At 47.1% G+C, this 25,376-nt stretch overlaps 1 protein-coding gene and 1 long non-coding RNA gene across 4 annotated transcripts in view; one reads left to right on the plus strand and one right to left on the minus strand.

Moving 5' to 3' along the window:
* The window catches only part of LOC139059115 (uncharacterized), a 201,021-nt gene that overhangs the window by 167,308 nt on the left and 8,337 nt on the right, over positions 1 to 25,376 (minus strand). The gene's annotated exons all lie outside the window — the stretch shown is intronic.
* pb (homeobox proposcipedia) overlaps positions 1 to 25,376 on the plus strand; it is a 263,759-nt gene that overhangs the window by 137,377 nt on the left and 101,006 nt on the right. For 2 of the 3 annotated variants that reach the window (XM_070537018.1, XM_070537019.1), the window contains exon 1: positions 23,560 to 23,946. The exons of the other annotated variant lie outside the window; for it this stretch is intronic. In XM_070537018.1, the coding sequence (XP_070393119.1) occupies positions 23,709 to 23,946 (238 nt within the window). In that variant the 5' untranslated portion in view covers positions 23,560 to 23,708. Of the gene's footprint in view, positions 1 to 23,559; positions 23,947 to 25,376 lie in introns of those variants that run through there. 3 annotated transcript variants of the gene reach the window in all.

Here is a 25,376-nt window from a genome sequence, read left to right on the forward strand (position 1 = left end):
AATCTGTGCTGTTTCGCTATGTCTAAAGGTTGTCTCTCAAGGCACAGCTGAAAATCCTTCAGATATCTTCTGATGAAAGGTAACATAGCCGTCTTACCGTAAGACAATTCCATTCCACTTTTCTTTAAGAACTTGTCCACAATGTTTAGGCCTTTCTGCAATCTTGATTAAACAAGGCTGGTACTTGAAGCAGAGGCTCCAATGCAAACATCATTCGCATATATATAGTATGGCGTAGTGCTGGTGGAAATCTCCGCGGTAAATCCGCCATCGCACAATTAAAGGGAAACAGACTTAAGACACTGCATTGTGGAACTCCTTGAATAATATTATGAGGGTAACTTTTTCCTTCGTTTGTTTGAAAAAATATTAATTTGACATTCATGAAGTCGGATATCCACCGTATCGCCCTACCAGAGACTCCCAGTTCTAGCAGGCCCCCCAATATATGAGCATGGCTTGCTGTGTCGAAGGCTCATTTAATGTCGAAAAAAAGAAAACGATATTGTGACATTTCCCCTAGCTCGTCCGTGTTCAACGTAGGTAACGATATCCAAAATTGCATCCAGGGTGCATCGACGCCTTCGAATTCCTGTCATGTGATCAGGAAGTGCTTCTGTTTTCTCACACCAACCCTTCAGCCTAGTGCCAATCATTTCCTCTATAACCTTGCATAAACAGCTCGTCAAATACACAGGGCGAAAGGACTCAAGATACATTTTTTTCATGACATTATGTATTTCATCATAAACTTGTACATTAGCATAACAAGCAACTGCTGGCCCATAGCCGAGGCTATAGTGCAGGCCCATATGGTATACGTGCGTTTGTGCAACAACAATTAAGACAAAGTTGAACAATCGCGTATCGCTTGTACATAATTAATCAGGATGAGAAACAAAAGATTGATTGATTGATTGATTGATTGATTGATTGATTGATTGATTGATTGATTGATTGATTGATTGATTGATCATGGGGTTTTACGTGCCAAAACCACTTTCTGATTATGAGGCACGCCGTAGTGGAGGACTCCGGAAATTTCGACCACCTGGGGTTCTTTAATGTGCACCTAAATCTAAGCACGCGGGTGTTTTCGCATTTCGCCCCCATCGAAATGCGGCCGCCGTGGCCAGGATTCGATCCCGCGACCTCGCGCTCAGCAGCCCAACACCATAGCCACTGAGCAACCACGGCGGGTGAGAAACAAAAGAGGAAAGGCATACATCAGTGCAGCAATAAGATAGTATGATTACAGAAACAATATCACCATAAAGACAGTGCAACATTCCTAACAGATCTTTGATAAGTATAATGTTTTTATGGAGAACACAAAGATACTGGCGCTCTTTATTTCCATTGATAAGTCGTTCCATACCTTTATGCCGTGAGCGTGAATTAGTTTTTTGACCGTATGTGTTTCCGGTAACTGGTATATAAAACAAAATTTATGTCGGTGGCATATCTAGTATTTCGTGTTGGAATCACAAGTATACTAAACGACAATGAGTGATTGCGACCTATGTTATTCACTAAAATCATCATCATCATCATCATCATCATCATCAGCCTGGTTATGCCCACTGCAGGGCAAAGGCCTCTCCCATATTTCTCCAACGACCCCGGTCATGTACTAATTGTGGCCATGTCGTCCCTGCAAATTTCTTAATCTCATCCGCCCACCTAACTTTCTGCCGTCCCCTGCTACGTTTCCCTTCCCTTGGAATCCAGTCCGTAACCCTTAATGACCATCGGTTATCTTCCCTCCTCATTACATGTCCTGCCCATGCCCATTTTTTTTTCTTGATTTCAACTAAGATGTCATTAACTCGCGTTTGTTCCCTCAACCAATCTGCTCTTTTCTTATCCCTTAACGTTACACCTATCATTCTTCTTTCCATAGCTCGTTGCGTCGTCCTCAATTTGTGTAGAACCCTTTTCGTAAGCCTCCAGGTTTCTGCCCCGTAGGTGAGTAGTGGTAAGACACAGCTATTATACACTTTTCTTTTGAGGGATAATGGCAACCTACTGTTCATGATCTGAGAATGCCTGCCAAACGCACCCCAGCCCATCCTTATTCTTCTGATTATTTCTGTCTCATGATTCGGATCCGCAGTCACTACCTGCCCTAAGTAGATGTATTCCCTTACGACTTCCAGTGCCTCGCTGCCTATTGTAAACTGCTGTTCTCTTCCGAGACTGTTAAACATTACTTTAGTTTTCTGCAGATTAATTTTTAGACCCACTCTTCTGCTTTGCCTCTCCAGGTCAGTGAGCATGCATTGCAGTTGGTCCCCTGAGTTACTAAGCAAGGCAATATCATCAGCGAATCGCAAGTTACTAAGGTATTCTCCATTAACTTTTATCCCCATTTCTTCCCAATCCAGGTCTCTGAATACCTCCTGTAAACACGCTGTGAATAGCATTGGAGAGATCGTATCTCCCTGCCTGACGCCTTTCTTTATTGGGATTTTGTTGCTTTCTTTATGGAAGACTACGGTGGCTGTGGAGGCGCTATAGATATTTTTCAGTATTTTTACATATGGCTCGTCTACACCCTGATTCCGTAATGCCTCCATGACTGCTGAGGTTTTGACAGAGTCAAATGCTTTCTCGTAATCAATGAAAGCTATATATAAGGGTTGGTTGTATTCCGCACATTTCTCTATCACCTGATTGATAGTGTGAATATGATCTATTGTTGAGTAGCCTTTACGGAATCCTGCCTGGTCCTTTGCTTGACAGAAGTCTAAGGTGTTCCTGATTCTATTTGCGATTACCTTAGTAAATAGTTTGTAGGCAACGGATAGTAAGCTGATCGGTCTATAATTTTTCAAGTCTTTGGCGTCCCATTTCTTATGGATTAGGATTATGTTAGCGTTTTTCCAAGATTCCGGTACGCTCGACGTTATGAGGCATTGCGTATACAGGATGGCCAGTTTCGCTAGAACAATCTGCCCACCATCCTTCAGCAAATCTGTTGTTACCTGATCCTCCCCAGCTGCCTTCCCCCTTTGCTTCACTAAAATAGCGACTTTTATTTCGGAGGATAAGGTATTAGGAAGTATTTTCAACCTGCAAAATAAAGGACTGCTGGATTCGAACGGATCTGTAAACGTCATTATCCGCACCGCTCTCTTTTGTAAGCGCAGAATCCGATCCAAATATGTTTTAAATGTGGAAGACCATGATTCGCAACAGTATGTGGTATGGCAATGAATGACAGAAAAGCAAATCATTTTCAAAATCGAAATATCGAAACATGCCCTCGCCTTTAAGAGCCCATAGCACGCTGGTGCTAGTTTCGAACATGCGTTATCAATGTGCGGCTTCCAGTTCAAACTGCCGTCTAGTGTAACCCCCAAATATTTAATTGTGTTCACCTGCTTCAGAGTGCTATTATCAAGACATTTGCAGCGATCCAGTGTTAACATTACTAGGCTTAGAAAGAAAAACCATGTATTGAGTTTTTGCTTTGTTTAGTCTAAGCTTATTTGTTACAAACCATGATGAAATGCGGATTAGTTCTGCATTAGCAATGTGCATTACTTCATGAAGTGATTGGCCTGTAAATACCAATGTGGCATCGCCCGCGTACATGACAGATTTGGCATATGTGAGAACTCACGGAACGTCGTTAACATGTAATGAAAACAAAATGGCTCCTAGGATAGATCCCTGAGGCACACCAGTTTTAGCAGAAGAATACGAAGATGTAAAGTTATTAATTTTAAAAAACTGCTGTCGGTTGGTTAAGTCACTAGAAACTAAGTAACTAGAGAAAGGGGTGTTTTGCCAGGCTTCCCTATAGGTATCACACGTGCCGTTTTCCAAGAGTCAGGTAGAAACTCCTTTTCCCACAAGTCATTGAGTAATTTCAAAAGTTGCAATCAACCATTAGGTCCCATGTTTTGCAACGTACCGCATGTAATAAAATCTGGACCTGCAGCAGTGTTTGTCTTACAAGACGCAAGCGCACATTTTAGCTCTATCATAGAGAATTCGTAGTAGGTGTACGTTGTGACTGAAAACGCGCAAGCACGTTTTGTTTTGCCACTTCAACTCAACATTGAAACTCAGCACTAGTAATAGATACGCCTCTTTTAGTTGTAATTTTGTAGACTTCCTCGGCAATCACTAATTCTGAAGTATCCTTAGATATTGCGAAAGCACGAAATGGTTGTGTTTGAACAAAAGCTTAATTTACGAATAGCCATTCATACTCGTGGAACTGGTGTCAGGGGGGAACAAGGTGTCGCAAAATTCACGCCATCTTCTTACCCCTAAATTTTGTAGTCGTCTCCGCATGACTTAGTGGATTTGCTGCGAATTTCTATATGGTTCTATATCTCAACTCCGGCAGTTAGCTCTTTTTGCTCTTGTTCTTACAGCGCTCAAATTTTCGTATTCTCCATCAACTGATGTGTACTCGTCAGAAATGGGCACTTGTTTCTCACAAATTTTCATTTTTTTCTTGTATCACTGATGTGAGCTTCTCTGTGTCATCTTCACAATCCACTCGACTGAACAAGTGTTGACGAAACAGTTGCCAGTCTGTTACATCCACATATTTTTGTTTTGCATAACTTTTTAATTGTGGATGTGATATAAGAATTGGGAAGTGATCGCTTCCACGTGTTTCTGTGTCTGTTGTCCGTCCAGCGCCTGTAACAAGATCATTAGAGCACAGTGTTAAGTCTATGCAACTGCTGTAGCGATATACACGCATAGATCTCACAGATCCATTATTCGATGCCGACATATTGTATCTTTCCGCGGCGCATTGAACAATATTCCCATGGGCATCAAGCTGATTACTCCCCCATGTTACGGTGAGTGCGTTAGAGTCCCCTCATATGATAATGTTTGATATTGTGATGCTAAAAATATTTACCAAATTATCAATCGTAATACGTCTCGATGCTTGCAGGTATATACTTCCGACTGTTACACATATTTCAGCGGGATATACCTTGCAGGCTACATATTCAGGAAAATCTGAACTGCTTGATTGAATGAGGTGAGAGGGCAAATCTTTTCGAACGCAGACCATTGTTCTACTGCTTCCAGCTGGACGAGACGATTTATATATTATGTAATTAGCAAGACAAAAGTCATCATGTACTCCAGCCTTCTATATGGACAGCACAGGGAAGCTGCATTGTGAAACTAACTTACGAAAATCAGCAGATTTGGATTGAAGGCTATTAGCGTTCCACTGAAATATTACATTTTCGTAATGGCTATTCAGGATTGCCATCCGATAGCATTGATATGGAGAGCTGGCTCATTAATGGCTCCATAGACAATAGTGTATTTACCTCTGGAGGCTTTTTCGCCTGAGATAAAGCTGTGACAATTGCTAGAACTGCTGCAAACAGCATGGGTAGAATAATATGTCCAACACTGAGTGACGTGGTGTTATCCTGGAATGCCGATGTTCCGGTCGCCGTCTGCCACGATCGCTGAAGAGTGCTCCGAGAATATCGCTGAGGTTGTCCTAGGTTAGGTCGCTGATATTGTTGTGATGCGCGGCCTTCAGTGGCCGTAGCAGAATGATAACTCCGCTATATCTGGGACACTTGCACAGCTTGCTGCTTTAAAGGGCAACTCCGGCGATTTCTCGATGTCCATTGATGTTAACAACATTTTGACTATATGTTCTCTTTAGCATTATATAGCGATGCTATATGGCGGCAAGTCATTTAATTTTCTTGCAAATAAAATTTAAGAATTGGTTGCGTTCTGAACTCATGACTTTCTACTGGCCACCCTGTGTTTGCGACGTCAGAGTCTACGCCCCACTGTCGCTGAAATCGTCGCTTAAGTCGCCGCTGTCTAGTTCGGAAACTCTGTAAAAGTTTCTTCTGTCGTCAAGATACATCATCAGCTTCGCTTCTTTCGTGTTAGCGCCACGTGTACTGCGCGTTTAGCACGAGTTCTGCGTGTTTACATTGTGGTAGTGTAGGACCTGACCTCATTCACTCGTCGTGACGTCACACGAAGCTCCTACCCGTTTCGGTATCCCGTTTATTGGTTATATAAAATTATTGATGAAGTTCCAAGCAAATTAAACCACCCTATAGGTGACAGGACCGTCAGTACTATTTGAAAATGACAATGTCCTAATATGGTTAAAAAAAACGCCCGGAGTTGCCCTTTAATGCCATATAATTGCCACAGGGCCACTGCCTCGGTGGTCTTCGTAGCGGCTCTAAAGAAACGCAGCACCCATATATATGAAAGACGTCCTTAGGTTGCCGCACATTTTCTTTTTTCTTGCGCAAATAATTTCACAGACAACCACAAATATGTATTCCTTGCCAGGAAATATCCTACCAAATAATGGGAGGGGGGGGGGGATGAGGCGTGACGTTACAAAAAGTTTTGAAGTGTGCACAGGAGTTCATCGCATGTATTCGGTGTACATTTATGTACGACAGAAGTTTTCATTAGCAGCAGTCTAAATGTCTACACGGAGAAGCAGGCAGGTTTTTTTTTATTATTATTAGATGTGCTTTGTTCCTCAATCGTCATAAGGAACGCTGCACGGGAACTTTGTCTACTTGATCGCACAAAGCTTTCTCGGGTGTGTCCGATCGCCAAATGCGAAACGTGGATCTTTTCCTGCGGCTACAAATGACAACTAGCCTCCGCCGCCGTGAAGCAGCACTGTTGTATCGCCGGTGACTGCGAGAGGCGTTTACCAACGCTTATTCTTCCCGCACTACCGACACTCCGACTTGCGACTCCTACGGATGCGAGGAAAGTACAAAACACATGACGCGTACACTTCTCGCGACGACGTCCAGCGCCTCTTTTCAGCTATAATTCCATTGAACTGGCTGGACTCTAGGCCATTTTCGGAGTCTGAAATACTAGGAGCGTGGCCATATCCGTCGCTGGCCCAAACAGCTATTCGCGCACTAGGGTAGTTCTTGAAATGGACGCCTGCTTCAGGCACCGTTTAACCTTCGGCTTCCACGCCCAGCGCTCCTTCTCCCTCGCTTTCACTCTTCTTGTTCCCTCTTTGCTTAATCCCCTTTGTAGGGTACGTGGCAAACTGGACGCTCACCTAGTTGTTCTCTCTGTCTCCTATCGGACCCGGACCAGGATGAATTTTTCTTCAACTGCGAGGCTTTTTTTTTCGAGGAACTCGTATGGGTTTCCCTTGCAGCATTTTTATGGGACTCGGACCAGGATGAATTTTTCTTCAACTACGAGGCTTTCCTTTCGAGGAACCCGTGTGGGTTTCCTTAGCAGCATTCCTATGGGACTCGGACCAGGATGAATATTTCTTCAACTGCGAGGCTTTTCTTTCGAGGAACCCGTATGGGTTTCCTTTGCAGCATTTGCTACGAATGGGTGGATGTCTCAATTCCCCTTTATTAAGAGCATCACTTCCCGGTCTTCTCGATAGCCTGATTACAGGCTCAATGTCCACATGGTCCAGTTTCAGAGGACAGACACCCTAAAACACTATTAGCGGAGTGGTGTAACTGAGTAGTTTCTGCTGAGTATATTGGCACGTTCATCGTGGATCTCCGAATAAATTCGTTCAGTTCTGCGGTGCGTGATCGAAAAAGAAAGATAACGCGGACTAAATGTAACTGAAATAAACCCTATCTCTCTTTCGCGGCACGATCGGAGCAGACTGGGTGAATAGAGGCCCGCCTGCGGCACACCTGTAGAAGCAATCCAGAAACCCAAAGAAAGTCAAAGAAAGTAACCCACACATACAGGAAGAAAGACATCACATGCTGCGGCTTCGAGCGCGCAACCTTGAGGGCTCGATCGAGCCTCCGCTGAAAGCCGTGATGGATCATTGTTCTTGCGCGCCGCGCTGCGATGTCTGTCGCTGTAAGAATCGGGTGCTGTGAACGTTGGCCACAGAAAAATCCGTTGTCATATCGTCCTTCCCGCAGCTGTTTCGGAGGAACGGGCACGCGGAGTTTCCTATCGTAAAACTCACAAACACGAGAGAGGCACCAAGTGCTCGTAAGCCTATGAAAGAAGGGAGAGGCGGAGGAGAGAGAGACAGAAATGAAAGAACAAAGCGAGTGGCTTTTCTTGGCACCTGCGGAGACGATTTGCAGCCCGGCAAAATCGCAATAAGGAAAACCAATCGCCAAAGCAGGTATCGCGAACAGATCCCATTACGTCGCGAATTGCGCGCCCGCATCAGAGAGTTTTGCGGCTTGTTTCAGTCGCAGGCAAATAGTGTCCACCGACGCGCCGGAGGATTCCCTTCCTCCCCTTAACGCACGCGCCGGGAGCTTTACAAGCGATGCCGGTGCAGCTCGTGAGTGACTGAATCAAAGGAGTGAGCGGGGATTCGTCGCGATAGTCGCGGATAAACACCGGCCGCGATCGACGGCTCGCGTGAGTCCCCACTACTGCACTTAAGCAGTACTTTCCAACGCACCCATGGGCGGTTCGCACAGATGCAGGATGTATACATATTGCGCACGAATCATCAACAAGTTTCATGTCATACACGCAACCTTCCCTCCTCTGTCAAGGAGAAAAAGGAAAATTATATAGTAAGCTTTTATCATAACCGAAATTTGTCGAGACGTTTGCAATGTAGTGTGCAAGGTAATGTTTTTGAGGTTTTCCAGCTAAAACACACCCTTTATTTCTCAAGAGATTTTCATCTAAATTCAACAGAGCTATTCATCTAAATTGTTTAGCTTTTGGTGAATCGGGCTATATATGCACAAGGAGTATGAAGAATTAGAATGCGTCACTGCGTTTCCGGGTTAGCCTACACCAGTTTCCGGGTTAGCCTGTTGTAATCGCGACATACCTGAGGATCCAAAATATACATTTGGGATTGCGGTATGCCTATCAGCTGGCTACAGATAGACTAAATCTTGAGCTCATGTTCTTAGGCACAACGCGAGTTCTCTTAAGTTTCTGTTCGCGTTCAATGGATGCGGATGGTAGAGCAAGGAAGCACATCTTCGAGGATATGTGTGCGGATGTTCTGCCCCCCGCAGGAGGAGGGAGGGAAGAGTAAAGTAGAAGGCAGGGAGGTTAACCAGAATAACGTCCGGTTGGCTACCCTACACCGGGGGAATGGGAAGGGGGAAAACAAAGATCACAGGGAGAGAGAGGAGGGAAGGAAAGAAGGAAATTGCGTTGACCTCGCTGACGCGTGTGGTCTTACAGAAATTGCCTTAAAAGTCACAGATGGTCGCACAAACCCGTCGTCCTTAAGAAACACAAAAGCGCCTTCACCGCTTTATGTGCCGACGGGCGATGGGGGCGGTGTTCCAGCAGCACTTGAACAGAAAGTGGCCGATTGTCCAGTTTTTGAAAAGCTTTGACAAGTTCTTGTCTCTCTGGGGCATATCTCGGACAGTGGCACAACAGGTAGTCGATGTTTTCTTCGGTGCGCCCCGCAGGAAGCTCAATTAATTCAGCAGCTAGGATATCCACTGAAACGCTATCTCAATCCATTTTTTGGCGATTTCATGAACGGAAGCCAGTGACTGATGACAGCTTGTTCGGAGGCATTCCGCGAGACGATTGCTGAATTGCTGATTTCGTATCCGAGAACATCACAGCTTCCGGCGCAGGTCCGTTTGGTGACTGTCGCCGACAACGAAAGATCAGTGATCGCCAGTGATCAATGATCGCCAATGAAGCGCTTTCAGGATAGCCAACTGCGAGAACTCCGGTGAATCATCAACTTACCGAAGAGACAATTCTTTGCCAGTTTCGTTCGCTATGGAAGCCACCGCATCAGCCCGGTGCCGTAAATAGACTTAGCCACACGGAAGCGACCCTCCTGTAACTAGTAAGGACAAGATCGGCCTGCACTCCTGCGCGGGTGTCCAAAGTCAGCGGTACTGCTCCTCCATCTTGCAATGAGTGCGATGAAGTAGGCGATATATATATAGAACATTTAATCTCGTCCTGCAAGCTCTTCTACCTTGGAAGGAGAAAGAGAGGGAGACAAAAGGGAAGGAAAGACAGGAAGGCTACCCAGGGAAAAGTACCGGCAGGCTACCCTGTGCTGCGGAAAAGGGTGAAGGGAATAAAAGGAGCAAGAAGAGGGAAAACGAGAAAAATTCACACAGTAACGCGACGCTACGCGTTACAACAGTTAAAGGCGGTCGCACAATTCACAGGCCCTTACAAACTTCAGCAAAGCCATTAAGGCCTTGAGTGCCGAAACCTGTCTGGACCAGTGTCCTAGAACTTTTTCTTGGAGGCTTCTGGACAGCACCCGAAGAAGAGCGTTCCCTCAGGAACGTGTAGAACATTTACCCCGTATTCTGGAACGATCCTCCACTCGAACGTCTTCCGCCACTCAACCGAGTTAAGCACAGCGCCGCCTATTGAAAAAGACTACGCTCATAAAGTATTGCCGTGGTGTGTCAATGAAGAACCGCGACCACTTCTGTCGACGTCCGGCGCTTCCATCCACTTGTTCTGTTCTAGATGTAGGGTATAGAGTGAGTTAAGCACCGTTGTATAGAACACGGGGGTCAGTGTTCCCGGAAGGGCCGCGGAAAGAGCGGAAGGAAGTGTCACGCATTCTTCTCACATTTCAGCGAGATCGAGGCAAGACCGACTGACACATAGTGACATATTTGGCGCGCAAAGAAAAGCAGAGGCGGCCGCTGTGGCTGTAACCGCGCCTGTAGCAGCATCCCTACCACTATCGTTCAGCAGCACGCACGCGTCCTCTGACGTAGAGTGTATTCCCTACAGCCTTCATTCTGTGCCCATCTGTATATATGCTGAACGAAGAAGACCATTTCGGTGTTGCGAATTGCACATCCAAGAAGAATTAACCGGCAAGAGCGTTTCTCGCGCCCATGCGCTGGCTCATCGTCCCTCGAGGTCAAAGAGCATTGGCGATGACGGAACAAAAAGAATAAGAACGGGCAACCGCAACCGCCCAACTCTGGATGTCGAGCCCAAGGGCAGTAAACCGGAACACGCGAGAAGACAAGACGACGGCGGAAAGCAACGCTGGGGAGGGAGGGGAGAGGGGGGAATCTAGCGCACGACCATTTTTGCGTCGCGCCGTGGAAGCCCACAATCGACAATTTACCTCGAGAGTGACACACACACACGTGCACACACAGTTCCGAGCCGCATGCATTCGCGCCGCCGTCCCGGCAAGACAGACCGGGTGCGAGCGCGCAGGCATAGTATATAGATGCTCATTCGACGATTCCTTTCCCAAGGCGGAAGAGGGGGAACGCGCAGCACATCCACAGCGTACGTACGAACTCCGAAAGCGCCGCGAAAAAACGGCGACGAGGCCGTTCCTGCATGCAGCGACGGCGGAGAAAGCCTTGACACACAAGTCGGGCCCGGACCGCAAACACGGAGCATTACGTCGCGCTGCCGCGCCGCAGAGAGCGTGGCGAGCGTGACATTGCCCGTGCTCCAATGCGCAATGAACCTTGAGTCACTTCGACGGCGCAGGCGTCGTCTCCTTTGTTGTAATGCCTCCCGATGGCCTCGAGCGGTCGGCCGGCCGGCCTGGTCGCGCTTTTCCGAGACTATATACGCCGCGAGACTGTATCTCCTCTCGGCTGCACGGGAACGGTTTCACGTATTCACGCGCCTCGGTGTGGTGGCAAAACACAAGACGCCGACCCTGACCCAAACACGTTTATAGAAAGACGGTTGGCCAATCCCTAGTCCACGCCGCCGCCGTCGGCGCTGGGTGAGTCTGCGCTGGGTGGCTGTCGATTCCGCTGCGCCGTGTCCCAAGGGACCCCGCGAGCGCCCAAGCACGTGGCGCAGTGGAGAAGTCATCGATGACGCCATACATGTAGTTGTGGCGCCAAGTGGCTTGCGCGCGCCCTCGTGGTCTGCGGTATGCCACGTATACTGTACTCCGCGGGAAGGAGGCGAGGGGGTGTAGAGCCTATTCGCGGCTGTCTTTGGGAAAATTGCTGCCGTGCTGGAGAAAAGCTGCGAACTCTGACACCAAAAGCTCTCGGCCATCCTTCTTTCTCCTGCACTAGCTGTTCTCGCACACACGTTTTCTTCTTTCGCGAGCCCCAGATATGCGACTCCTGTCTCCGAAAGTGTATACGCCAGAATGACGAGTTATGGACCCAAGGTTAATGTCGCTCTATGCGACATTTAACGCTAGGCAAATGCGGGCTGACAGACCATGTGAAGCTGCTGTAGGGCGGACAAGGCGTACTGCTGTTTGGGATGACGGGAAGGAGTCTACGAAAAAATCGGCGCTGTACTGACTAGTAACTGAAGAGAGAGAGAGAGAGATAAGAAAGGCAGGGATGTTAACCAGTCAAGAGTCTGGTTGGCGACCCTACGCTGGGAGAAGGGGAAGAGAAAGAAGGGAGAGACAGAGGGTATAGAGACGTGCACGGACAGTACTTGAGTCAAAGCCGCTCGTACCAGACGTTGTGAAAAAGCGCAAAGGGGTTTTCACTGCCTTCCGAGCCGAGGATCGGTGGGGACGGCACTCTAGTACTGCCTGTTCACTCAGAGGACGATCATCTAATTTCGTTCATGTGTTCGATTTAATATTGTATACTGTGAATAGAAGAATATGTATAGGAAAAATTGCGATAGAAACGACTTGCTACAGTCCACCAATACCTGTGGTTTTACGTTGCAATGTTGAGTATATATATAGGACACCACTTAACTTATCCAGGAGTTTGAGGGCTTTACAGAGCCCTATCAAACCTATGGAACTCCAATGACGAACCCGAAGCGCCTCCGTCGGCAGTGAGTGCAATCTTGATATCCGACCTCTTACTTTACCAACCTCAACCCTCCAGTTTGTCGCCAGCAGTACACACGTCGCCAGATTACGAAGAGCTGCTTACAAGATACCTAGAAAACGATCATAATTCATAATTGCTGATGTGCAGCTTCTGCTGCTGTCGTTTTCCTCGTGGACAGGCCAATTTGGGCTGCTGACAGTATGACGAATGGAGGCGTGACAACGGCATGTCGCAGCTGTAGCATCTTCACCGATCTGGAGGGCCGCCGGGCACAACAGCCTCCAACGAGTAGAATAACACGTTGCTGAATTTTTATGGACCATTTTGTCCACGCCATGTAAGCGATACTCACGAAATCCCGGAATAACCACAGTCCCATTTCTTTGGCGAGGCTCCACCTTTGGCGAGAGAGCGCATGCTCTTTCCTTTGCTCAATAATGGTCAGCTTGCAGGTGACGTCGCCGCCGTCATATCGTAACGGCCTGCACACCTTTGACGGCGTTATTGGTGATAATGCGGGAAAAAGCTCATTACATCGAGGAGCAGACTTTCAACATGGTGGCCATGATGATGTCGAGGCCAGTCTCTAGAGCAAAAACCAGGGGGTGGGGGGGCATTCTGTAAGAGTCGATCCACCCAGTGGACTGTCCATTTCGGCCGCTGCTGATTGGATGCAGCTGTACGAGCGATGAGGAGACGAGCGGCCCTAGCTATTCAGGAACGGCCGAAATGGATAGTCTAATAGATGAACTCTTGCAGAATACCTCCTCAGAAGAAGACCGCTTGAGAAGCTCGGAACATTGGCATTAAGTGTTCTATTGTAAGTCTGGCAGCAGAATAGTATAATAGCGCCTGACGCTAACGCAAATAATATGCAATGTGTGACTCATTAAGCATCCCGCGTAGTTGAGTCCTTTTCTTTAGTTCTAGAGTTATTTTTCATGTCACCGTGAAAGCAATTGCCCACTGGTTGAAGCTGGACGTTCAGCTGCTTTTCGATGACATGAAACATGGCTTGTCACTACTTTACTCAACGGGCAGCTAACGCACGTTTGCCTGCGCACACCCAGATCCCGAGCAGCACGAAGCCCGCGTCGTAGTGAGCAGCGTATATTTTGCAGAGTGCCTACTATCATCATCATCCTCACTCCCTCTCTGATTTTCCTTCCCCTTTCTCCCTTTTCACTACGCAGGTTAACACGCCAGAGGCCAAGCTCCTCTAACCGATGTTGCGTTCTCCAGAGTAGCGTACCCCACCGCTACAGAGTTGTTGCGACGCCTGTTTATCGAAGCACGACCGACGTTACTATTGGGTAGCGTGGCGTTGTCGGCGGGCTGCAGGCATCCGGTAGGCCATGGCGACCAGGCAAGGACGAGACGACTTCTAGTGCGAAACTTGCACGGTTTATTCAATGGTTGGTGAAAGATAATAAGAGAATGAATTGACAAAGTACACTGCGGGGCCCTTTAAATAGGCCCACTAAAGTCGTAGGCGAGATCTTGCTCACGTCAACGTCTCGTGATATGCACTGTGTTCCACGGTGCTTGGCGGCGGACCCACTCACCCGGCGACCATGCACAAGCCCGCCTCCGCAGGTAGCAACCAGCAGGTCCGGATCGTAGGCGCTTATCCTTTCCCCTAAGCGACATTTGTTCGCGGAAGTTCTGTAGAGCTTGACAATTCGTGGAAAGGGCGTCTGGTTGTGGATAGGCGGCTGATCCATTGTGCCAGTTGACGTCTTCGCGAGCATGCCTCCACTGGCGGCAGCCGGGGCTCCTCTTTGGTTCGCGGAAAGGGTTTTCCAGCACACACACAAAGGGGTCTGGGAACACTGTGGAGCGTCCGCCAGACTGGCATCCACTTGAGACAACCACCGCAAATTAGGCACCCATCCTTCGTTCCGCTTAGGCATGCACACACACGAAGCAGCCTGTAAGCACTGCGGGGCCCTGCCAGACCGGTCGTCCACTCGAGACAACCATGGAAAATTAAGAATTCATCCTTCGTTTTGATTAGGCATCGTGGTGGAGCATCTTTTTTGCCCGGGGTGTTACACGCCAACCGTAACACCGACCTCTGCATTAGTCACATTAAAATGTTTTATCTCTTGATCCTGAGGTCCTCAAAGCATTCAACGATATCTTCTTCTCTTACAAGCCTGCGATTTTTCGGGATTTAGAATACGAATCTATAATTTCTTGTTCAAACCGATTTTCATGGAATCCACGGTGCAATATCGAATACCTTGATATTATTGATATTTCTAAATGTTGCGATTAGGCCTTCCTTGCCGGCGAAAAAAGAAGACATGCGTACGTTGATTATACCTGCGAGTCGCTTCAAAGGCATAATGTTACATTAAATAATCAGAGGCACACTGCTAGCTATTCGTGAAATATTCGCTCCGAATGAATTTTTTTTTTTCAGAACGTGTTTATGTTGAATGGGTAGTACCGTCATGCAGTGACCTCGAGTTTGCCTAGTTTTCTTGCGTAATAACTTGCAATGACTGAGCAGTCAAATCCTTCCGTGGCCGCCAGCTGAATTACCGTTTTTAATTTACGTGAAGAACTCTTTTTCCTCCATTCCAAGGACTTCGCTCGGGACGCTGGCGTAAATAACATTGCGTCTATAACTATGACATAACTCAGGTAATGCCGACTCTTTTTTTTTTGTCGATATCACCACAAACGTTCAGTTCGCATGTAACTTCCCTGACGTGATATGCTTGAGTAAAATCCCGCATAAAAATTTCTAGCAACATCTTTAGACGGTCTTTAGACTATTGTTACTAGAACATACCGACAGTCAATTGAAATACTACCAGCTGTCTTTATCCATCCTATAACAACGCTCTAGTAACACCCTAGAATCAAATGGCCACCAAATCCCAATAGAAACGTGTTCATACGATGTCTTTAAGCTTCCTACCAATTTCATATGAACATTTGTCTTTATAAAGCCTAGTAACATTCTTTCAAAGGAAGAATGTCCATATATTTTTGTGAACATCCTACCAATCACCTATTAACATTCTTCCAATTGAAGAATGTTTGTAAACGCTCTGCCAACTTCCTACCAATCCCCTATTAACGGGCCTTCTTTTTACACCATATTGACATTCCTCCAATTGAGCAATGTTTGTAAACGTTCTGCCAACGTCCTACCAATCACCTATTAACATTTGTCTTTATACACCCTAGTAACATCCTATCAAGAATTGGCCACCGGACTTCAATTGAAGCATGTTCATAGATGATCTGTAAACATTCTAGTAACAGTCAACCAACACAAGTCTTTAGGCTCCGTAGTAACTCTCTGGCAATATTTTACACACATGTGCCTATGTACTTGCTACTGACGTTACTATCCCCTAGTAATATTTGTCCAACATAGGACCTAGTAGCATAGTGTAAAAATTCGTCAGTATGTTTGAACACGATGGTAAAAGGCAGTATGCAACCTAGAAGGTACATGCACATGGAAAGCCGATGCAAGTTTGCACTGAAAGAAGTTTATTCACACGAAAGTGTACTTACACAGAATTGTGAGAGAAGTAATAGAGAAATTAATAAATATAATTAAATGAATAATGACTTAGTTGATTAGGCATGGCGGCTGTCGCATAATCACTAGCAAGTATCGATTATAATGTATTTTTTACATTCAGAGCTGATGTCTCTCAGAATGTTTGCAGAGTGAACCCTGCACAGAAACAAGATGGTCAGTGTTAACATGTTCAGGTTAGCCCATCACATACATAAAACAGCTTTTTAACAAGGTTCACGTGCAAGTTCCATATGAATGCTAAAATTGTAACTGTCATCCCTGTTTACTTGCAGAGGAAATGATGGGGCACATTTTGCAATGCATATCCTTTGCTGCGTTTTATTTACTACGTGTTATTTAAATTACGAAAGTGTGCAAGGTCGTTTTCGCAAAAAAAAAAGGAACAGCCTAAAACTATTGTTATAGCCCCCAATGTTGTGGCCTGAATAAATTCAGCTTCCCAAAATGTTTTCTTGACCAATTATCTGCATAAATAATTTACTCACTCAAAAAGTCAATTGCATGGTTTATTCATGGTGAAATTTGTAGCGCGCACAATAGACCCGAACGCAGAGAAGGTGGATACGCGAGCGCTTATTCACAACTGTTTATTTTTGGAAAGAAACAGAACGGAAAAGCGCCAGCGATCTGCCCCGAGCATGTGCAAAACGTGTCATCCGATCTTATATAAACAGATTACAGAGCTTGAAGCAGTATTCAAGAATACAATTTTTTTGTCAGTGATAAAAACCAATTGCTGACTGGTGTATTTTTAAGCACGCCTTACTATATGGAATGCTTCTGTAATTTGACGCGTTGGTTCATTTTTACTCGAAAACAAAATATCAGTGTCAAAAAATACCAGTTCACAATGACATAGGTTGCAGTGGTTAAACAAGTGCGAATGATTTTCTTTCACATTCGCACTTGTCTAAGAAAAAGAACTAATGAAAAAACTAAGAAAATGTGCGAGTGTTTCACATGATGTGCGATCACGTGTCTGAAGCCGCGTTTCTTTCAAATAAACGTTGTTGAAAGTCAGCGCTTGTGTTGTCGTCCTCTCGTCTCGTATACGTTTTGCGCTGCTAACACCAGGATGGAAAACCAACAAGCCCAAGCTGCTATTCTAGAGAAAGGCATGTGACATTCCTTACATCCACCCATTTCGCGTTGACCGCCGCGGAACTAAAGCCCGTCTTTACGCCGAACCATGCCTCCCCTCCCTCTCTCCACCATGGGATAGTTGACTGATACCTAGATATTCATGGCCTCTCGGTGAAAGCTGTGACCGGCCTTTGTGGGCGCACCTCCTTTCTGGGAACCGCACTTAGAGGAGGAATGTACCTCGTGGTCGAAGTTGAAAAAAAAAAAAATGCTGACAAGACAGCCAGCTCAATTTTGTTGTGCATTTCGGGGTTGTACAGTTTTATCTTTCGAGACAATTATTGTTGTGAAAACCGGCTTTTTTTCTCCAAATGTAATAAGCACAGAAAAACAAAATAATATTGGGTAAATTATGTGGTTACCCTATTTTGCGCAAGAACATAATTTAGCACTTGCCGCTTTCAAAGACAAAACTTTGCTCCAAAACGCCCAGCGCAAAATAATCCTGAAGCCTATTGCAGTAGTATTTTTTATAGTCAAATACACGTCCAGAGCGTGGCGGCTATGGCGTTTGCGGTTTTCAGACGCCCGAACAACGGCAAAATTATGGCCTGTGATATCCTGGCTCTTGGTATCCGGAATGCCTTAATTACAGGTGTCATGATGACCCCTTGTCGGAGCCCAAAATTTTGTCGCCGTGTTATGAAGCGAAATACTGAATATTAACAGTGCATAATTATTTCTTTTCAATCTGTTTTTACACGCAGCAAGCTACCATCGCCGTAAAGCAGATCGTTTGACATAGTTTCTTGGTTTTCTCTTTGATGCAACGTCCTATTAGTTTCCTTTAATGTGCAGAAGCCGTCGGTATGAAGCCGGGACGAAAGCGTGCGAATAGGGACGCGTACAAAGCTACATTTTTTATACAGTAAGGGTAATTTCATTCTTTTTTCACAGAAAGGTGTTACTTGCAAAGAGTTCAGCATTTCTTTCAATTCGACTTGTGCGCTTATTAGGTCAATGCTCGCTCTCACTCATCAGCAGCGGTATTTTGCAGCCTTTTAGACGTTAAAGCGCCGTGTTACCCTGAGTTTCGGCTCTTTTCCTTCTTTTTAACAAATATCGTGACGCTACTATGCTGACACGTTCCAGCTTAGGGTGTACTATTTATATCGCAGAATGCACTGACCTGATTATCTCGTTGCAAAGCTGATTGGTGGCATTGCAATAGCAGCGCGTGGCAAGAACAAATTTACGCTCGAGCCCCACGCCACACCACCCGCCTTCCCGAACGCATGTGATCGGTAGAAAATTTGCACATTTCGCAGACTGGCACACACACTTCGGTTTACACTGCATGTGCGAGCCCAGTGCATGCCAAAATTTGGAAACCAGTGTGCGAAATGAGCAGTTTTCTGCAAGGCCGCACGCGTCACGGCTCAAGCTTAAATGGGCCTTTCATTAACCAGCCCCAAGGCCGGGATAAAGTTGTGCATCTGGTGCGAGGCCTGCACAGTACTCCGCTATCACACCGGTCAGGTGGTGTAGCGCGAGCAAATTTTCTCGAAGTGTGCTGACATCACCGCACGCTCAAGTAGTCCAGTAGAACGTTTAAAAAGATTAGTTCTAACAGTTTTTAGTTCTAAAAAATTTTGTTCTAAAAAACATTTTAGTAGCACTCCGTCAACGATTCGCTACCGACTTGGATTGGGATTATGATTTAATATAAAGAGCTTGATTCCTGAGTATCATATATCGGCATTAATGTGCGTTGGAAAAAGTTAACGAAAACGCTCAAGTTACTTCCCATTCTAAATATTTTTCGGCAAACAGTACTAGCTGTGGACGTACTGAGGATACAGGTCCTTCAGGAAAAAAAGTAGTTTGATGATGTATAGTAAAACATTACACAAAAGTAATGAGTATTTTGACGGAGTACTAAAATTGTTATAAAGACAAAAGCAAGAAGACATGTTGACGGGGCACTTAAAATATTCTGTGCAAGAGTAAGGAAGTCTTTTAACGGTGCATTTAAAATATTCTTCATACAAAAGTAAGAAGGAAGTCTTCTAACGGTGTAATTTAACATATTGTAGATACAAAAGTAAGAAGGAAGTCTTTTAACGGCGTATTTAAAATATTCTTTATACAAAAGTGAGAAGGAAGTCTTTTAACGGTGTATTAAAAACGTTCTTTACGCAAAAGTAAGAAAGAAGTATTTTAACTGTGTATAAACAAATGTTACTAGAATGTCAATGCAAATAGAATGTCAATAAAGTAAATAGAAAGTTGGTAGAAGTTCTGAACAATGTTAGTAGGCATTCTTGTAAGGGATATCGCATGTTGCTCCCATGCTCAATTATTCTCATGCAAGTGCACCCGCCTTTGAGGCTTCGTGCATGGTTATGGCCGCTTAGGATTAACTCCCGGGTTCGACTCCAGGCGGTGCTGGGCGCATATTGAGGGTGGTGAAATGCAAAATTAAAAAGAAAGAAAAACACTCGTGCGCTTAGATTTAGGTGGGCGGTAAAGAATCCTGGGCTGTCAAAATTAACACGTAACCCTCCACTGTACGGCTACTTTCCTAAGCACACTGGCGCTTTGGTAACGTTAAAACCCACGAATACATCATTTTGATTAGCGGCATATTTTTTTAGCGTTTCTGCGTGTTTAAAAAGGCCCTCTGCATGACCGCACTTCCAGGCAGCCTTTCCTGCGTTGAAATGCGCAAAATTGATTTTTTGTGTCCTTTATTGCTTGCCTTCGTTGTTATATTCTCTTAATATAAAGAAAAGAAATATTCGTTGTTACATTAGAATGAAATGACTGCAATATTACAGCACTTCTTCTTGGGGGGAGGGGGGGGGGAGTTGGAAATATTAGCAAAATGATGTCTTCGACATTCATTATCCGCTAAAGCATGAGTAATCAAATGTAAAGAAAATTGCCTTCATCGAGCTCGTATAACACGCTGGGCAGTAGATACATAACTATCAGCAGTCGCCATTGCTTTCTCGCAGTCATGATAACCGTGACGTAAAAATTTTCTGGATTGGCGAACAACGCAAAGTTCCTTAGTCGCCACTAATAAAGCTAGGATGCTCTGACCTCGAAGAGACGTTGTTTACAGGCCAACCATGGCGTGGCTACGCGATGGTGACGCGTACGGCAAACCGTACTGTGGTTGATGAAGAGCAATAATAAATGAACACGACATGCCACGTAAACGCAAGCACGCAAAGAACACTCGGAATGCCACTGAGGCTTCGCGACAAAAACAATATGCAAGACAAGCACTTGATGGGCGGGTGCTAATGACCTCACAGCCGATAAAACATAACAAAACGATCCCCCTCGAAACCCCTCCTGGCATACACGCAGCGCGGGTCCCCAATTCATAAGTGAAACGGTAATCCTAGATTATTCCGACAAATGCTGACATACTGTCGAAGTCCTTTTATTAAGTCCGCCACGCTTCACTCAGCAAACTGTGGTAATGGCAGTGGTACATCTGCCGAAATTCGTTTATTTTTGATCACTTCTCGTCGCTGCTTTTTCTGGGCGCCTGCGCTGAATGTTCTCACCAGACCCGTCGTAGCAAGAACATATACTACCAAGGTCTTTTTTTTTTTTAAAGGAAAGGAAAATTTAAACGAGAACACCAACTGTGTAAGCGCTACGGTGCTTAGTGTTAAGCCGTACATAAAACAAAGTATCATATAATTGCACGCTAAAAAAGACAGTATGAAAATAAGCGACAACGTGCTTAAAAGAATTAAATTACGCGGTTTTACGTGCCAATTAACCACTTTCTGATTATGAGGCACGATGTAGTAGGGGGCTCCGCAAATTTCGACCACCTGAGGTTCTTGTAACGTGCACATAAATCTAAGTACACAGGCATTTTCGCATATCACTGCCATCGAAATGCGTCCGCCGTGACCCGGACTCGATCCCGCGACCTCGTGCTGCTACGGCTGGCGCACCTCGTGCAAAAGGTATGCTGGTCCACCATGCCTCATCGAAACGAAGGGTGAATTCGTAATTCGCTATGGTTATCTCGAGTGGATGCCGGTCCGGCGGACGCCCTGCGGTGTTCACAGGCCCCTTTGCGTGTGTGCACCCTTTCCCCGAACTAGACAGGACCCCGGGCTGCCTCCAGCGGAGACATGCTGGTGAAGATGTCAACTGGGACAATGGATCAGCCGCCTATCCCCAACCAGACGCCCTTTCCACGAACTGTCAAGCTCTACAGGAGAACTGCGAACCAACGTCGCCTAGAAGAAAGGATAAGCTCCTCCGATCCCGGACCTGGGGGCTTGGTACCTGCGGACGCGGGTCCGTACCGGCTCACTGAAAGTGGGAGACGCCCATCCACAAACCAGACTCAGTGCCTGTCACGTGACGTTGACGTGAGCAAGATCCCGCCCACGATGTTAGAGAGCCTGGTTAAAGGGGCTCCGCAATGTACTTTTACACTTTTTTTTACGCCAACCGGATTTTTTTCTCTGGTTAACCTCCCTGCCTTTCCCCTTTCCTCTCTCTCTCTCTACACTTTTCTCTTCTTATCATCTTTCACCAAACTTTGAATAAACCGCGCAAGTTTCGCACTAGAAATCGTCTCGTCCTTGACTGGTCGCCATGGTCTGCCGGATGCTCGCAGACCGCCGACAATACCACGCTACCCAATAGTAACGCCGGTCGAGGTTTGAAAAACAGGCGTCATAACAGCTCGGCAGCAGTGGGGTACGCTACCCTGGAAGCAAAGAAGGAAGGAAGGAAGGGAAAAAGTGGAGAAGGGAAGTTAACCAGTTTAGCTTAACCGGTTTGCTACCCTACACGCTACCCTGGAGAACGCAATAGTGCTCAGTAGCCCAACACCATAGCCACTGAACAACCGCGGCGGGTCACAACGTGCTTCATTAATGAGTATTGAAACGCAAATAAAACGAAAGAAGTGGCATATATGTGCCCGCAATCAGAGGCAGTACAAAGACTGTCAAATGACATGCACACAGCGTCGCTGATTGATGAGTGGCTCTTTCCTCAATAAGCTGTTTCGAAAGAGTCAGCACACGTGAGTGGAGCTAATATGCGAGTAAAATGTATAAGTGAGAGAGTGAAGTTCCGATGCAATCCTCGCACAAGAAGAACGAAAATGCAGGCTTTCCTTAATGTTGTAGTAACGAACAAAAACATAAAACAATGTGGGCTTGAACAACCCACGCTCGCGGCTGGTGACAACGGGCAAAGATAGGTTAAGAACAACGCCACATCTCTTCATACCTCAAAACATTATCATTCACAAGTTCATATCATAAATTCCGACAACCTTGATTCACATTGTCCTTTCAGAGCTGAAACATTGAATTGTCATAATGCGCTCTTTATTGGTGTGCTCAACGAAAGAGATGTGTTCGCCCCTGCGCGACCCGTCACCAGCGCTGTTGAGACAGAATAAAATGGGGTCTTTTCGTCGCCAGTGGTGGCAATGAGCTTATAGCAGTGTCGACGGCTTGCCCGACCAGACAGGCCCGCGACGGCGAAACGAAGCCCGTCAAGCCCCGAGACGCCTTCAGCGACGCGCGACCGCGTGAACGTGACAGGCCATGATTGAAGAGAGCACGTCAGGCGCGCAGCATGACGCCTTGCGGAAGGAGATCTTACTGACCCTGCGGGGAGGGGGGCTCCCGAATCTGCGACGCCTCACCTGTGGTGCGTGCGTGCGGGGGGAGCCCAGGGAGCCCGGCGCGTAGCGAAAGAGAAGGCCACGTGATGGATACCGCACTTCGGGCCGGGCGCACCGATTTGTCAGCCGTCATTAAGCGCGCTCGCGTACAAACCCATCGGCGACGTCGCGCGAAGAGCGCGCGCAAGCGCACGTCGCCAGCGGCTAGCGCGTCGGCAAACGCACGCAAACACGCGCGCGCGCGCGCACCCGTGCAGCCCAGACGGAGCGCGCGCGCGCGCGCCCCGGTGGGCGGGGCCGCGGCGCGGAAGGCGGGGCGCCATTGGTCGCCTGCCCCCCACGTGACGCAACCAGCGCGGAGGGGGGAACCGCGTTCCGTTATCAATCGCGCGAAATGCGTGCTCGGCGTGGCCTCGGGAAACGCGCGCGGGGCGTCGTCGATGGGAGCAGCAGCGCGGCGCTGCCGGCAGTCGTCGCGGCCGTCGTCGCCGAGTGAGAGCAGTCGAAGTAGAAGCGGAGCGGGCAGCGCGGGCTTTTGGAGCGGCGGCCGCGTCATGCCGTGAGCGGGACGCCTCGAGTTGTTTCCTTTTTTTTTTGTTTTTCCATCGTCCCTTCGGAGGGGTGTTCCGCCATGGAAGAGGAGACGGGCTTCATCAACAGCCAGCCGTCCATGGCGGAGTTCATGACAGCGCTGCCACACGTCAACGAGAGCTTCCACAACGGAGGTGGACGGGCGCCGGGCGGTGTGCCGCCGCCTGCCATGTGCCAGAGCCCGCTGGGCGGATCGCCCGGCGGGGCCAAGTTGCCGCTCGGCGTCCCGGAGTACCCCTGGATGAAGGAGAAGAAGACCACGCGCAAACAGCACCAAGGTGAGCCCTGCTTCGCCGGCGGCCTGACCACGTGCGCCGCGGACGCCGCGTAAACAAAGCGCCCGCCGCCATCCATCAGGCCCCTCGCGGCGCCATCAATCATCGAGCCGCGATCGGCGCCCGGAACGCGCCAGCGGGCCTGCGTGGCCGCTCATCGCCCACCCGGGGCCCTGATTCCCGGTCGCGCCGCCAGCGCAGCGGCAGTAGTAGCACGGTGTACGTCGTTACGATGATGGTGGCGGCTTAGTGGCTCCCTCGGAGGGAACAGCCGTGATCGGTGTCGTTCCAAAGGTAATGCTGGCGTTAATGGCTTTCGGCCCGTCCACTTCGTGTTGTGCTCTTCCGTCCGTGCTTCCTCGTCCACGTGATCGGCACTAAATTTAGTGCCCGTGGTAACTGTCTGTGGCGTGGTATTGAACATAGGCGCCGTGGTTGTTCTTGCGCAGCTATGCCTTCAGACCTGTACTGCTAGATACACATCTTTAATGGTGGCGAAACACGGGTGCCACGCGAAAGGAGTGTCGTGCAGGATGGATCACGTTTCCCGAATTTTTTCGGCATTCTCTAATATTCCCTCTATTGATCCCTGAATAGTTAATACCCGGCGCTTACTTCTCGCCTTTCAGTGTAGAGGTCGTAAGTTTGGCGCTGCACCATTACAAAGAAGGAAGAAAAAAGCATTCTATAGACGACGTGCCTTCTAACGTTTCTTAGCCAGCTGCTCATGAAAGCGCACACTTCAATAACTCTGTACGCCATGATTGTAGCATACAACTCGTAAAGTGCTACAATTTGGATAAATACGAAATTATGGCAGGACACTCAACGAAGACGCGGTCTCTTATTTCTTAGCACGCATAAGTACGCAGTACGGGTGCAGAATAAGTTATGAACGCACTGATGCCTGGAAACGGATATCATGCAGCGACCGCTATATTTCTTCATGTATCTTTACGCATTCAGTTGTAATTGCATAATTGTTTGGTACGAAAATTACTGCAGAAGCATTAGGTTACTTCTATTGTAGCGCTGTAGTCTACGGAAGCTGCACGTATATAAACGGTGGCTCCGCCAGCATGGTAATCATGGTTAACTCATTGATTTGCTTGAACTCCGTCCTTCTGGCTTCCAACAGATTCGCGACTTTGCAAATCGATCGTTTTTGAACAAACTTTTGCGTTATAAATGCAACTTTTCGCAATGGTACTACATGTGTACAGACACTTGTTGCCTCCATGTGTGTGGAAGAATAGGGCTTCCTGAAAAACTAGAAATTCGAAGGGTAATAAGTACACACATTACAAACAAGAACGCATGAAGCCACAACGCGAGGAGATTAGACAAATCCATGCAGTAACTGTGGATCAGTCCATGAATGATAGCTGAATGGTCAGAGCTCGATCCCTCTAGTAGTTTTTGTAAGAAACGCT

The sequence above is a fragment of the Dermacentor albipictus genome, chromosome 4 (assembly GCF_038994185.2).
Source record: "Dermacentor albipictus isolate Rhodes 1998 colony chromosome 4, USDA_Dalb.pri_finalv2, whole genome shotgun sequence".
In the NCBI taxonomy this organism is placed as follows: domain Eukaryota; kingdom Metazoa; phylum Arthropoda; class Arachnida; order Ixodida; family Ixodidae; genus Dermacentor; species Dermacentor albipictus.